Below are 12,869 nucleotides of genomic sequence, written 5' to 3'. Positions count from 1 at the left end.
ACTGATCAACTTAATATCACTTGTTTGGTGTGTATAGGGACCAGATGTCGACTCGCGGACGCGGTCGCGGGCGAGGTAAAGGTAGGACAGGCACCGTTACTCCTGCTTCCATAGGGACTGATCCAGTAGACTTTATGGCTGCCCTGGGAAATATGGCTGCAGCTATGCAGGCAACAGCTGAGGCATTGGGTAATCATGGGAACAATAATGATGGAGACGGTCCTATGACACTTGCTACATTTCTGAAAGTTCGCCCTCCGACTTTTAGGGGAACCTCAAATCCCACTGATGCAGATAATTGGATTCAGGCTATGGAAAGGGCATTACAGGCACAACAGGTTCCTGAAGAGCAATGGGTTGAATTTGGAACTTATCAGTTGCAAGGTGAAGCTCAGTATTGGTGGCAGGGAACACGACGTATCCTGCAGCCTGATGGTGCTGCGATTCCTTGGGAGGTTTTCCGGACAGAGTTCTATAAGAAATACTTTCCTAATTCAGCTAGAAATGCCAAGGAACTTGAATTAATGCAGTTAAAGCAGGGACAAATGACTGTTGCTGAGTATACCAGTAAATTTGAGGAGTTATGTCGCTTTTCTCGTATCTGTCAAGGTGCACCTGAAGATTTTGCTGAATGGAAGTGTATTAAATATGAGGGAGGTCTTCGGAGCGATATTCTGAGCTTCGTTGCCCCAATGGAGATCAGGGTGTTTTTTGAATTGGTGAATAAGAGTAGGGTGGCTGAGGATTGTGTGAGGAAGGCGGCAGCAGAGAAAGGGAGTTTGAGGATGCCTTTTCAGAGGCCTTCAGGGAGGAACTTTGCTCCGAGAGGTAGGAATTTCAAGCGTGGAGGCTTTGTTCCGCAGCAGACTCAGGGTCAGGGTAATTATAGAAGGCCGAATATTACTGCTAATCAAGGAAAAAGGTTTGGAAAGCAGCCACAGCAGGATCTGAATTGTCAGAAGTGTGGAAAATATCATCCTGGAGTTCCGTGTAGATTAGGACTTGGAGTGTGCTATTCCTGTGGACAGCCCGGGCATATAGCCAGTAATTGCCCTGAGAAGAAGAAGTATGAGACTGGTAGGGTGCAGCAGCCGGGGAGAGTATACACCACTTCTACCATTGGTGCTGAGGGATCTGAGACACTGATTAGAGGTAATTGTGAAATGGCTGGTAAAATCTTAAATGCTTTATTTGATTCAGGAGCGTCTCATTCATTTATTGCATTTGAAAAGGCCAATGAATTAGGATTGAGAATGGTGGTTTTAGGTTATGATTTGAAAGTATATAATGCTACTCATGAAGCTATGGTGACTAGGATAGAATGTCCACAAGTTCCTTTTCGAGTGCAACAGCGTGAATTTGTGCATGATTTGATTTGTTTGCCTATGACTGGTCTTGATCTCATTTTGGGATTGGATTGGTTATCCAAGAATCATGTTTTACTTGATTGTTCTGAAAAGTCAGTACAGTTTATGCCGGAAGGGTCAGAAGCACCGGTTGTGGTGAATAGTTACTATTTGAATTCTATGATAGTAAACTGTTCTGGAACTGAATGTCAGGGTATTATGTTATTAACTGCGGGAGTATCAGGTGATGATCAGAGTTTAGAGCAGATTCTGGTTGTATGTGAATTTCCAGATGTGTTTCCGGATGATATTAATGAATTCCCACCTAACCGAGAGGTTGAATTTGCAATTGAGTTGGTACCTGGATCCGGTCCAATTTCAATTACTCCTTATAGGATGTCGCCTTTAGAAATGGCTGAACTGAAGGCTCAGCTGGAAGATCTGTTGGGTAAGCATTTTATCCGACCAAGTGTTTCTCCGTGGGGAGCGCCAGTGTTACTGGTAAAGAAGAAGGATGGGAGTATGCGGCTGTGTGTCGATTATCGGCAATTGAATAAGATCACTGTGAAGAATAAATATCCGTTGCCTAGAATCGATGATCTAATGGATCAGTTACAGGGTGCCGGTGTGTTTTCTAAGATTGACCTGCGATCCGGATATCATCAGATAAGGGTTAGAGACGAGGATATTCCGAAAACTGCTTTCAGGACCCGTTATGGTCATTATGAGTATACAGTGATGTCTTTTGGGTTAACTAATGCCCCGGCAGTATTTATGGATTATATGAACAGGATTTTTCGACCGTATCTGGACAAGTTTGTTATTGTCTTCATTGATGACATTCTTGTTTATTCTAAGACTGAAGAGGAACATGCTGATCACTTGCGGACTGTGCTTCAAATTCTGAGAGATAGGAAGTTATATGCTAAGTTATCTAAATGTGAGTTCTGGAAGAGTGAAGTGAAGTTTTTTGGCCACGTGGTGAGTAAGCAGGGGATAGCTGTGGATCCTGCTAAGGTGGAAGCAGTGATGAATTGGGAGCGACCAACTTCAGTGACAGAGATCAGGAGTTTCTTAGGTTTGGCGGGGTATTATCGCAGATTCATTAAGGGATTTTCACAGCTCGCCTTACCTTTAACTAAGTTGACTAGGAAGGATACACCTTTTATCTGGACTCCGGAATGTGAAGAGAGTTTCCAGGCATTGAAGCACAGGTTGACTACTGCACCTGTATTGGTATTACCTGAACCAAGTGAATCGTTTGAAGTGTATTGTGATGCATCTCTGAAAGGGTTGGGGTGTGTTTTGATGCAGCACCAGAATGTTGTAGCATACGCCTCACGGCAATTAAGGCCGCATGAGATGAACTACCCGACACATGATTTAGAACTTGCTGCTGTTGTGTTTGCTTTAAAGATTTGGAGGCACTACCTCTATGGCGTTAAGTTTCATGTTTTCTCAGACCATAAGAGTTTGAAGTATCTTTTGAGCAGAAAGAGTTGAATATGCGTCAGAGGAGGTGGATGGAGCTTCTGAAAGATTATGATTTTGAATTGAATTATCATCCAGGAAAAGCGAACGTTGTGGCGGACGCTTTGAGTCGGAAGTCTTTATATGCAGCTTGGATGATGCTACGGGAGGAAGAGTTACTGAAGGCATTTCATGGTTTGAATTTGGGAGTTAGAGAAGAATCTGGAATTTTGTGTTTGAGTCAGTTACAGATTTCAAGTGATTTTAAATCAGAACTTCTGAAGGCTCATCAAGATAGTGAAGCGTTACGTAAGGTATTACCAGCAGTCGAACAGGAGAAACAGTGGAGAGTGTCAGAAGGTCAGGATGGTTTATGGAGATTCAAGAACCGGATTATTGTGCCAGATATTGGAGACATGCGACAGAGAATCTTAAAGGAAGCTCATAAGAGCGGGTTTTCAATTCACCCAGGGAGCACTAAAATGTATCAAGATCTGAAAGCGATGTTCTGGTGGCCAGGTATGAAGAATGATGTGGCATTGTATGTATCTAAATGTTTAACGTGTCAGAAGGTTAAGATTGAGCATCAGAGACCATCAGGGACCCTTCAGCCTTTGGAGATTCCACAATGGAAATGGGAGAGTATCGCAATGGATTTTGTAATAGGTTTGCCTAGAACCCGATCTGGTTGTGACGCTATTTGGGTGGTTGTAGATCGACTAACAAAATCAGCTCACTTTCTTCCTATCCGAATAAGTTGCACAATGGAGGAATTGGCTCGAATGTATATCAAAGAGATTGTCAGGTTACATGGTGTGCCCTCTACTATTATATCTGATAGAGATCCCCGTTTTACATCAAGGTTCTGGGGAGCTTTTCAGCGTGCATTTGGGACTCAGTTAAGTTTAAGTACTGCGTATCACCCTCAGACAGATGGTCAGTCAGAAAGAACTATTCAGACCTTAGAAGATATGCTAAGGGCTTGTGTTTTGGACCAGCCTGCGAGCTGGGATCGGTATATGCCATTAATAGAATTTGCTTATAATAATAGCTATCATGCGAGCATCGGAATGGCTCCATATGAGGCTCTGTATGGCAGAAAATATCAGTCTCCACTATGTTGGTATGAAACTGGAGAAAGGAGTTTGTTAGGGCCTGAAATGATAGCTGAAACGACTGAGCAGATAAAGAAGATTCGTAATCGAATGCTTATAGCCCAGAGCCGCCAGAAAAGTTATGCTGATCAGAGGTGAAAGCCTTTGGAATTTGAGGAAGGAGAACATGTTTTTCTGAAAGTAACACCAACCACTGGCGTGGGAAGAGCTATTAAGACCAAGAAACTGAATCCCCGTTATATTGGACCGTTTGAGATTCTGAAGAGAATTGGACCAGTGGCTTATAGAATTGCCTTACCGCCATACCTTTCGAATTTGCACGATGTATTTCATGTATCACAGCTTCGGAAGTATACTCCTGATGCAAGTCATGTTCTAGAACCAGAACCAATCCAAGTGAGAGAAGATCTAACACTCCCAGTAATTCCGGTGAGGATTGATGACACCAGTGTTAAACGATTACGAGGAAGGGAAGTATCATTGGTAAAAGTAGCTTGGAGACGAGCTGGTATCGAGGAACATACCTGGGAACTCGAATCAGATATGCGAAAGGACTATCCACATCTCTTTTCAGGTAACTATATTTGAATTTTGAGGGCAAAATTCTTTATTAGGTGGGTAGGATGTAAACCCCGGTTAAATTAGTAGATAATTAGTTAATAAATTAGTTTTTAATAAGGAGGATTAGAAATACGAATATTATATCAAAAAGGGGTAGAGCTCATCGAAACGAGAATTTTGACACTAATTTTGAAGAAAACGGTCCAAGAATGGACCGAAAGGACCGAACCGGTTGAACCGGACCCTAACCGGGCTGTCGGTTCAACCGGACCAGCCCTATTAAATGAACCCAGCTTTGTCTTCTCCCTCATTACTGCAGCAACGAAGCTTTCAGCTTCCAGGGAGAAGAGAAACGAGAAATATCCCGTAACCCTAACGTAAATTTCCGATCCCCGTAACTTCTCCGTCCGAGCTCCAATCGCCGCACCGTTTGCGGCCACGCGTTCACCGCGTCGAGCTCTACATTTCTATCGGAACAATTTCATAGGTAACTTGTTTAATCACTCTCAGCTTCATCTTCCCCCAATTTTCGAATTTTAAGTGGGAATATTGAATTTCTTTGATTTCTGATGTTTTAGGATCCAATTAGCTTGAGAGAAACGTTCACTCTTGCTTATGTGAAGCTTGGGTAAGGTGAGGATACGATAATTCTATTTTAATTTCATTAAATTTGAGCTTTGAGTATTAAATTGGGTATATATGTATTATGAATGTGTATTAGGTTGAAAATAAATAATTGGAGCTTGAAATTGTGGATACTGGAACTTGGAGGAAGCGGATTAGTTGAGTTTTGAGGGGCTGTCTTGGTTTTGAATAAATAGCTTTGGTCGTTACGTGGAAATCGGCTAAGGTATGGTTTAGGTTTCTTGCATTTAATATATAATGTTCTGTGAAAACTTAGGCTAGACGGCCATAGGATAAGTTGGAATGCAGGTATATGTTTAATGTTTAGTAATTTGTTGATGAATATATTTGGTTAAAGTTTATTGGATAATTAGTTATTAATCTTGGATGGTGAATGTTATTGTTGATGAACATGGTTGGTTTAGTGCTAATGATTTGGTGAATTATTGATTTGAGATATTATGTGTTAGAAGCCTAGGGTTAGTGAACTATGATCCTTAGTTGAATTTTGGTTGTTGGATTTGAATATTGTATGAATATAATTGTTAATCTGAAGTAGATTTATTGTGGTGACTGTTATGATGATGAGGAAGGGTATGTTGAATTGAAAAGAAAGCAGGTTTGGACCCGAAAAGGGTGGCAAAGTCCGAGTTTTAGAGGAGATGCTGCCGAAATTTTATAAAAAATTAGAGATTTTGTTTAGATGATTATTTAAAAGAGATTTAGATTTAAATGTTATATGGTTTGATATTGAGTTATTAAGAAAGTGAGTATGTTTTAAGTTTGAAGTTTGATTCTTAGAAAAGAATGAATTATGTTTTGAATTAAAACTATTGATGGACGGAATGGGAGGTGTGATAATGAAGGATAAGGATTGAATATGTTTAATGTATGATGATGAATGAGATGCAATTGAGAATGATGTGGATGTTGAGGAATTATAATTGAATTATTTATATGGCTTATGAATTTGAATAATCTGAGATACGAGATTCCCTGGATTAAGTGCCGTGGCTTGCCACCATGTGTACCAGGTTGAAAACTCGATACTCTGTTGACCCTACGACGTAAGTGTGACCGGGCACTATATAAATTCCTGGGAATGTTACCCCCATTGAGCAATATTGATTATTTGAGAAAAATCTATGCATAGACTCTTGGGGATGCACGTCGGGGGATAGTCTAAGGACAATTCAGACTTGTCGGGTTGGCTGGATAACCGACAGATGAGCCTCATCAGCCATAGGACAGGCATGCATCATATGCATATTACTTGAATTACTTGCTTGTGCTCTAATTGGGTGTGCCTACCTGTATTTGCCATGCTAAATGTGTATTTGTTACCTGCAGTAGTTGTAACCTTCTTGTATTTGCCTTTATCTGTCTATTTGTCTGTGAAAATGCATGATGGAGTTGGAGGTATGGAGGAATGGCAGCATAGGACTTAGATTTAAGGTTAAGTTAAGTTATAATTAAATATTTTTAGGAAACCACCTTTTATGGCTTCTGTTTAATACTTTAAGCTCTACAATCTGAGTGTCGGCGTTCTAGGATTGCCTCTGGCATTCCCAGGACCTTATATATTATGTGTGTGGCACCTTTACCATACTGAGAACCTCCGGTTCTCATTCCATACTATGTTGTTGTTTTTCAGATGCAGGTCGGGAGCCATCTCGTTAGGCGTCTGGACTCTTAAAGCGGAGGGGTTACTGGATAGTGTTGTTGTATAGTTTTGCTGTACAGTGATGTATATATATGTACTTAGCTTTCTCTCCGCATAACTTGTCCTTTTTGATCCTCTTAGAGGTTTATGGAGAGGCAGGATTGTGTGTATGTACTTTTGGGTTTTGGATATGTATGTATATATGTGTAAATATTCTCCGGCCAGTCTTGACTTCGCAGGCTGAGTTAGGAGCTTGTTATTTTGTATCTTTGGCACTCTATTCCTACTTCTGTTATCTTATGTTTGACAGTTACAGTTTTCTTAGCATGCAAGTTAACTCGTTCCTTGAGAGTTGCGCTTTTATCTCGCGATTTTTATTTCCCCTATCCTTCAAGGCTCCTAGCATATTATAACTCTTCTGCTATTATATGTACTTATTTTATTTTAGAGGTCGTAATACCACATCACCTCTGTTTTACGACTTAAGCGTAAAGCTTTGTGTGGTAGGGTGTTACAAAGTATACTTAAAAGTGTCAAAATATTTTATAGGTGTATTTGTAGAGTCAATAACTATCTTTTTGAGTAGTTCCACCTTTAATGTGGATAATCGTCCCTTTTTGTTAGGGATGTTGTTTACATATTCCTTCTAGATAAATGGAGGAGGTTATAAAAATTAGTTATCGATTCAGGTAGGTAGAGCTGGTGTTAGCGACATCGAGCCTGACCTCCACAAAGCCGGACAGGTGTCGATGAAGTCCCTTACATATTAATTGAACTTTTACTTAATTTAAGTCTGACTATATATTAGGCCAAAATATAAACAGAATTTAACTGCAATCTCAAATGATTTTATTTGCAAACCGTCCATTTACATTTAATTTTAAAGTTGTGATTGTATTTTTCCAAGTTACTTTGAAGAAAAATTATATATCTATGTACGGAAGAGAAATTTATGTAAATAGTTATTATTCTCCATAGTAATAAGAAGAGAAGTTATATGTCTATATTCATCTAACAATTTTCTTTTAAAAAATTTCAAATTACTACTTATAAGATATAAAATGATGTATGCACATGTGGATGGACGCTTTTTAATTTACATATTGTACCCAAGCTGGTGTATGAGTATGATATGGTGGTGGGAGGTGTGTAACCAAGTTGTGGTGTCAGGGCTGAAGGAACTCGGACCCTACGAGTTCAAGCCACAAAACGCACGGTCCGAGTGGCGTGCATGTGGCTGAGGCTGGTGAGGGACTCGGACCCTCCGAGTTGGCTCAGCGTCACGGACCATCCGATTTCAGTAAGACCAATCGCACGGTCCGAGTTGGTTGGGCATTGGACACGCGTCGCTTCCCCGCTGAGTACCTAAACGGTGCCCCTCATAAACACACAAAGAAAAGAACCTCTCTCACCCTCCGAATCCACACTTCCCTCAGTAACATTTCACTCTCACATTCACCTTCTTCTTCGTTTCTCTGAGCCTTGCATGGTGGAGCAGCTACCACAATGCCAAAAAAAAAAAAATTAAAGATGTTGATCGATCTGAGCTTCATATTATTCATTATCTCAGTGATCCTGACTATATAAGTATTTTTTTAAATTTTTTTAATTTTTTTAATTTTTTATATTTATAATTATTAAAATATAAAATTTCAATATTATGATTGTTGTTAGAGATATAGTTGAAGAATATAAATAGAATGATTATGACTAGTTTATGAATATTGATTAGATTATTTTAAAATATTTTTAACAGATTTTAAATTATATTTATCATGATTAAAAATTTTTTTATGATTATATTGTTGTTAGACATGCACTTGAAGAAATAGAAATGGAATGATTATGACCAATTTTTGAATGTTTGTTAGATTTGTTTAAAATTATTTTACAGATTATTAATTATATAAATCATGATTATTGCATTTGTTATGAGTATGTTGTTGTTAGACGTGTAGTTGAAGAATATAAATAAAATGGTATCGACTAATTTCTAAATATTTGTTAGATTTTTTTTAAAATTTCTTTAACCGATTATTAATTATATATATCATTAGGAAATTTTTTATGATTATGTTGTTGTTATGTTTTGTGTTTTCAACTGTAATAAGTAGTAGATAACGTAAATTTTTTTAAATTTTTTTATTTTTAGTATAATTATTATTTGTAAGCCAATGTTATCTAAATGTGTTTTTAAAAAATTAACTTTAACTGTTATCGATTTTGGTTAAATGTTATTGTTATTGTGATAAAGTGTTAATGCTGAGTTGATTAGTACGGTTATTTTAATTAAGCCATGTTAGATATTTTTTTATGAGAATATTTAAATATTTTTAATTTTAGTAATTATTATTAGCAACTTAATTATTACCATTGTTAGAATATGAATGATGGCATATACTGATTGTTAATTTTTTGTATTACAGAGGAAAAATTTTTTAACAAAATATTAATTAACGTTCGATATTATTGTAGATGTTGTAATATTGTTGAAATTTATGATTAGGAATATATGTATTTGTAATGAGTTTCATTAGCAGCTATGAATAATTTTGAGGATTAATTAAATAAATTTAGAAGTTCCAAGAATTAGTTATATAAGGATTCAGTAAAATGATTGATGATGGTAGTAAGTTAGTAATTCTTAATAATTTGAGTAGTAATTTGTTATGTTTTTTTTTTTTGTAGAAATCAAGAATGTTGACATGTAACCATCCAATTCCTCCGGATCGGTACAACGAAAGGGTGGAGGATCATTTGCGAATTACCGGGTTCTATCATGCATCTCAGATTGGGATAATGCAGTGTCAGAAAGCATTGGTAAATGCTCTAATTGAACGTTGGCACCCAGAGACACATACGTTTCACCTTCCCATTGGTGAATGTGCTGTGACACTTGAAGATGTAGCTCTGATTCTTGGTCTTCCCACAGATGGTCTTCCAGTCACAGGGATGACAATGAGCAGTTTTGAAGCGTTGGAGGCGGAGTGTTTGATTCAATTTGGAGTTGCACCGCGTAAGTCGGATTGTAGAGGTAGTTGCATAAAACTTACCTGGCTGCGGGAAATAAAAGAAAATTTACAGTTGATTGATGATATCAGTATACAGAGGTATGTGAGGTGCCATATTATATTGCTGATCGGGACGATCTTATTTGGGGATAAGTCTGGGGCAGGAGTGCATTGGAAATTTCTACCCTTGCTACGTGATTTTATTAGTATTGGTCAGTATAGTTGGGGAGCGGCGTGCCTAGCACATCTATACAGGGCTTTATGCTGGGCATCCCATTTTAACTGCAAGGAAATAGATGGTCCACTAACACTTCTACTCTGTTGGGCTTGGATCAGGCTGCCATATCTATCGCCGCTACCTAGGGAACCTCGAAGTTTTCCGCTAGCAAACAGGTAATAATTTGTTACAATGTACCCGTTCTTGATATTTAAGATTCAGTTAATGCTAGTTGAGGTAATTGAATATATCATATTAGGTGGCGGAACTGGGAGCGTGGTGACCGACGATATAGATATCTGAAGTTAGCTCACTTTAGGAAGGCATTTGACGAACTTCAGGAAGGGCAGGTGTGTTTTAATTAAAGTAGTATTAGTTTTCGGTTTAGGGTCCGAGACATAATTATACAGCATTGTTATTGCCATTTGGCATTGTGGACTGTGATCATGAGGTTCCTTTATTTTTTCCAGTTTGTTTGGGTTGCTTATGCTGTGGATCGCGTGGATCCGAACATCATTCCTCCTGAAATCTACATGCAGTCGGTTGTTTGGAGCGCTACAGTTCCTTTGGTATCATTCGAATATATCGAGTGGCATGCTACCGATAGGTTTAGGCGACAGTTTGGTTTCGTTCAAGGACTACCTAGTCAGGAGCGAAATCTAGAGAAGGCGCATGGAGAAACCCTGACTGGTCCTAAGAATCTTAATTAGGCCACGGAACCGAGTCATTCAAAGTGGGTGATGCATTGGTCAAACAGGTATAACTACGTTCTATCTGAGCTTCCCATGCCTTCACATCATCTACTAGATAGTTACATGCATTGGTACCGATCAAAATATAGGGACCACTTAAACTTGTCAAATCTTGTGGGTCAAGATAATGATGAAGGTGATCAAGATATGAATGAAGGTGATCAGGATTTGGATGAGGATAATCAGGATACCGATGATGGTAGTCAGGATATGGATGATGATAATGAAGGACAAGATCCACAGTCGCCGCATATATTACCTCCAAACCCGATTCCAGAAGTACAACCTCAGTCCTCAAGCCAGTATGTACCTCAGACACAGTTCCCCCCATCAGTTCCAATAAGTCAACAATATTGGGGAACCTCACAGTTTGAAACAGGAGAAGGAGGTTCTTTTAGCCAGTTGCTTGGGTTGATGTCTGCAGATCCTGGACTATCACAATATGGACATCAGCCTGAGTTCATGGCAGGAAGGTATTCATTGGATGCGAGGTATCCGGGCCATACCTCATCGGTTGCTTCTGGTGGGTTTGTGTCGGTTGACTCTAGTAGGAGTGACGGTGGACGCGAAGCTTTTTTTAGTCAGAACCCTAACCGTGTTTCCATGGGACTCATTGAGGAAAATGCTAACCCACTCGAGAAAGAGACCGATGCGTATCTAGTAGATAACCCGGATAACGAGGAGGATCATGAGGATGATGAAATAGAGGAGTTCGATGAGGATGAGGAATCTCGTAATGATGGTATTATGTTTTTTATTTTACTTTACATCTTCGATTACGTATTTATTTTTTGTTCTTAACTGGCATCTCTGTTTGACTTTTAGTAAATGATATGTGGTATATGTCTTGCTTTGATTACCTGATGCACTACATTTAATTATTTTTCAAAAATTGTATACAGGTCAGGCACGCACTCCGGATGAAACCTCCAAAGGTTACAATCTGAGGATTGATCCACCACGTCGCAGCGCTAGTCGCTACACTCCATCTGTCTTCAAAAAGGCGGCCAAGAAATGCAAGAATTTTGTCAAGGATGTCAAGTGGGCCATGAGAAAGTAGTTGTGGTGTAAATTACTTATTTAAGTATTAATCACCTGGACTGTGTTTAGACTACTTTGTATGTATTGGACATTTTGAATTACTGAGATGGACTATGGTTAGATTTATATTGTATGTTTAGAATATTTATGCACCACGGACCCTATTCAGGTATTATTGATCTTGACTACGTATTAAGGTTTCATAAATTCCGATTATATTGCTATAGATATCATGTCAACATAACTCAGTGCGATAATTGAGATCATATTACAACATGCTACAGGTATCGTATATGCACTGATGTGAAAATTTGATTGGACCGGCCGGTTCATTCAGAAAAACTTTGAACCGGACATCCCGGTTCAACCCGGAGACCTGTAAAACGGACCGGCCGGTTCAATCAGGATAGCTTTTAACCGAACCGGCCTGTGAAATTGGAAAAGCTGTGGGTCCGGACCGTCCGGTTCAATTAGAAAAAATGTCAACCGGGCCGCCTGGTTCAATGAGAAAACCTGTGAACTGAACAAGCCAGTTCAATCAAGAAAAATGTGAAGCGAACCGTCCAGTGCAACCCGAAACCCTGTGCAGCGGACCCGCCGGTTCATTCAGAAAAACTGGTTGAACCGGACCGGCCGGTTCATTCAAAAAAACTGGTTGAACCGGACCGGCCGGTTCAATCAAAAAACCAGATTACGAAACCGGTAGGCTCAAACAGGAAAACTGTGATGCCGACCTGCCTGTTCAACAAGTACGCAAATTATAATATATTTTTGTGATACGTATCCGTATTATTTTTTAACACATACATCTGGTGTACATTAAAATAAAAACAAATTAAAAAGGTTATAAAATAAAAACAGTTTTAAAATAAAAACAAATTAAAAACGTTATACAATGTTACACATATCAGGTCAAGTTACCTCAAAAGGACAACCCATGCCATACTAGTGATCATCTACACCTACCACAATGTGAACCTACTAAGCATCTCCGTCGGCATTTGTACCAGTTGACCGACGGCATCTACTACGACTGTGTCCCTTAGCTCCACATAGCGTACATCGCCTA

At 39.1% G+C, this 12,869-nt stretch overlaps 2 protein-coding genes across 3 annotated transcripts; both read left to right on the top strand.

The window, feature by feature from the left end:
• Nucleotides 1-224: 224 nt before the first annotated feature.
• LOC148575755 (uncharacterized) lies at nucleotides 225-7,057 on the top strand. 2 transcript variants are annotated; one of them, XM_088499399.1, is made up of 2 exons: nucleotides 225-1,152; nucleotides 6,771-7,057. In XM_088499399.1, exons 1-2 carry the CDS (start codon nucleotides 225-227, stop codon nucleotides 6,794-6,796), a joined length of 954 nt encoding a protein of 317 aa, XP_088355525.1. In that variant the 3' UTR covers nucleotides 6,797-7,057. The 2 variants fall into 2 exon arrangements, 1 of the variants encoding a protein (XP_088355525.1); XR_015899750.1 differs by lacking the exon at nucleotides 225-1,152 and adding an exon at nucleotides 5,264-5,342.
• A 4,071-nt stretch (nucleotides 7,058-11,128) lies between these two features.
• LOC148575754 (uncharacterized) lies at nucleotides 11,129-11,819 on the top strand. The gene is made up of 2 exons (XM_088501240.1): nucleotides 11,129-11,501; nucleotides 11,662-11,819. The coding sequence occupies exons 1-2, from the start codon at nucleotides 11,174-11,176 to the stop codon at nucleotides 11,817-11,819; spliced, it is 486 nt and encodes a 161-aa protein (XP_088357366.1). The 5' UTR covers nucleotides 11,129-11,173.
• Nucleotides 11,820-12,869: the final 1,050 nt, after the last annotated feature.

This window comes from Arachis ipaensis, chromosome B1, assembly GCF_059453495.1.
Source record: "Arachis ipaensis isolate K30076 ecotype BB chromosome B1, ASM5945349v1, whole genome shotgun sequence".
In the NCBI taxonomy this organism is placed as follows: domain Eukaryota; kingdom Viridiplantae; phylum Streptophyta; class Magnoliopsida; order Fabales; family Fabaceae; genus Arachis; species Arachis ipaensis.
The sequence above is the reverse complement of the archived record's forward strand: the minus strand, read 5'-3'. Positions and strand labels throughout refer to the sequence as shown.

Bases quoted from the DNA above. Each gene is read 5' to 3' on its own strand.
- LOC148575755 (XM_088499399.1), top strand. From the start codon at position 225: ATGACACTTGCTACATTTCTGAAAGTTCGCCCTCCGACTTTTAGGGGA. The intron at 1,153-6,770 runs GTAATTGTGAAA...GTTGTTTTTCAG, and splicing joins ATCTGAGACACTGATTAGAG to ATGCAGGTCGGGAGCCATCT.
- LOC148575754 (XM_088501240.1), top strand. From the start codon at position 11,174: ATGTCTGCAGATCCTGGACTATCACAATATGGACATCAGCCTGAGTTC. The intron at 11,502-11,661 runs GTATTATGTTTT...AATTGTATACAG, and splicing joins TGAGGAATCTCGTAATGATG to GTCAGGCACGCACTCCGGAT.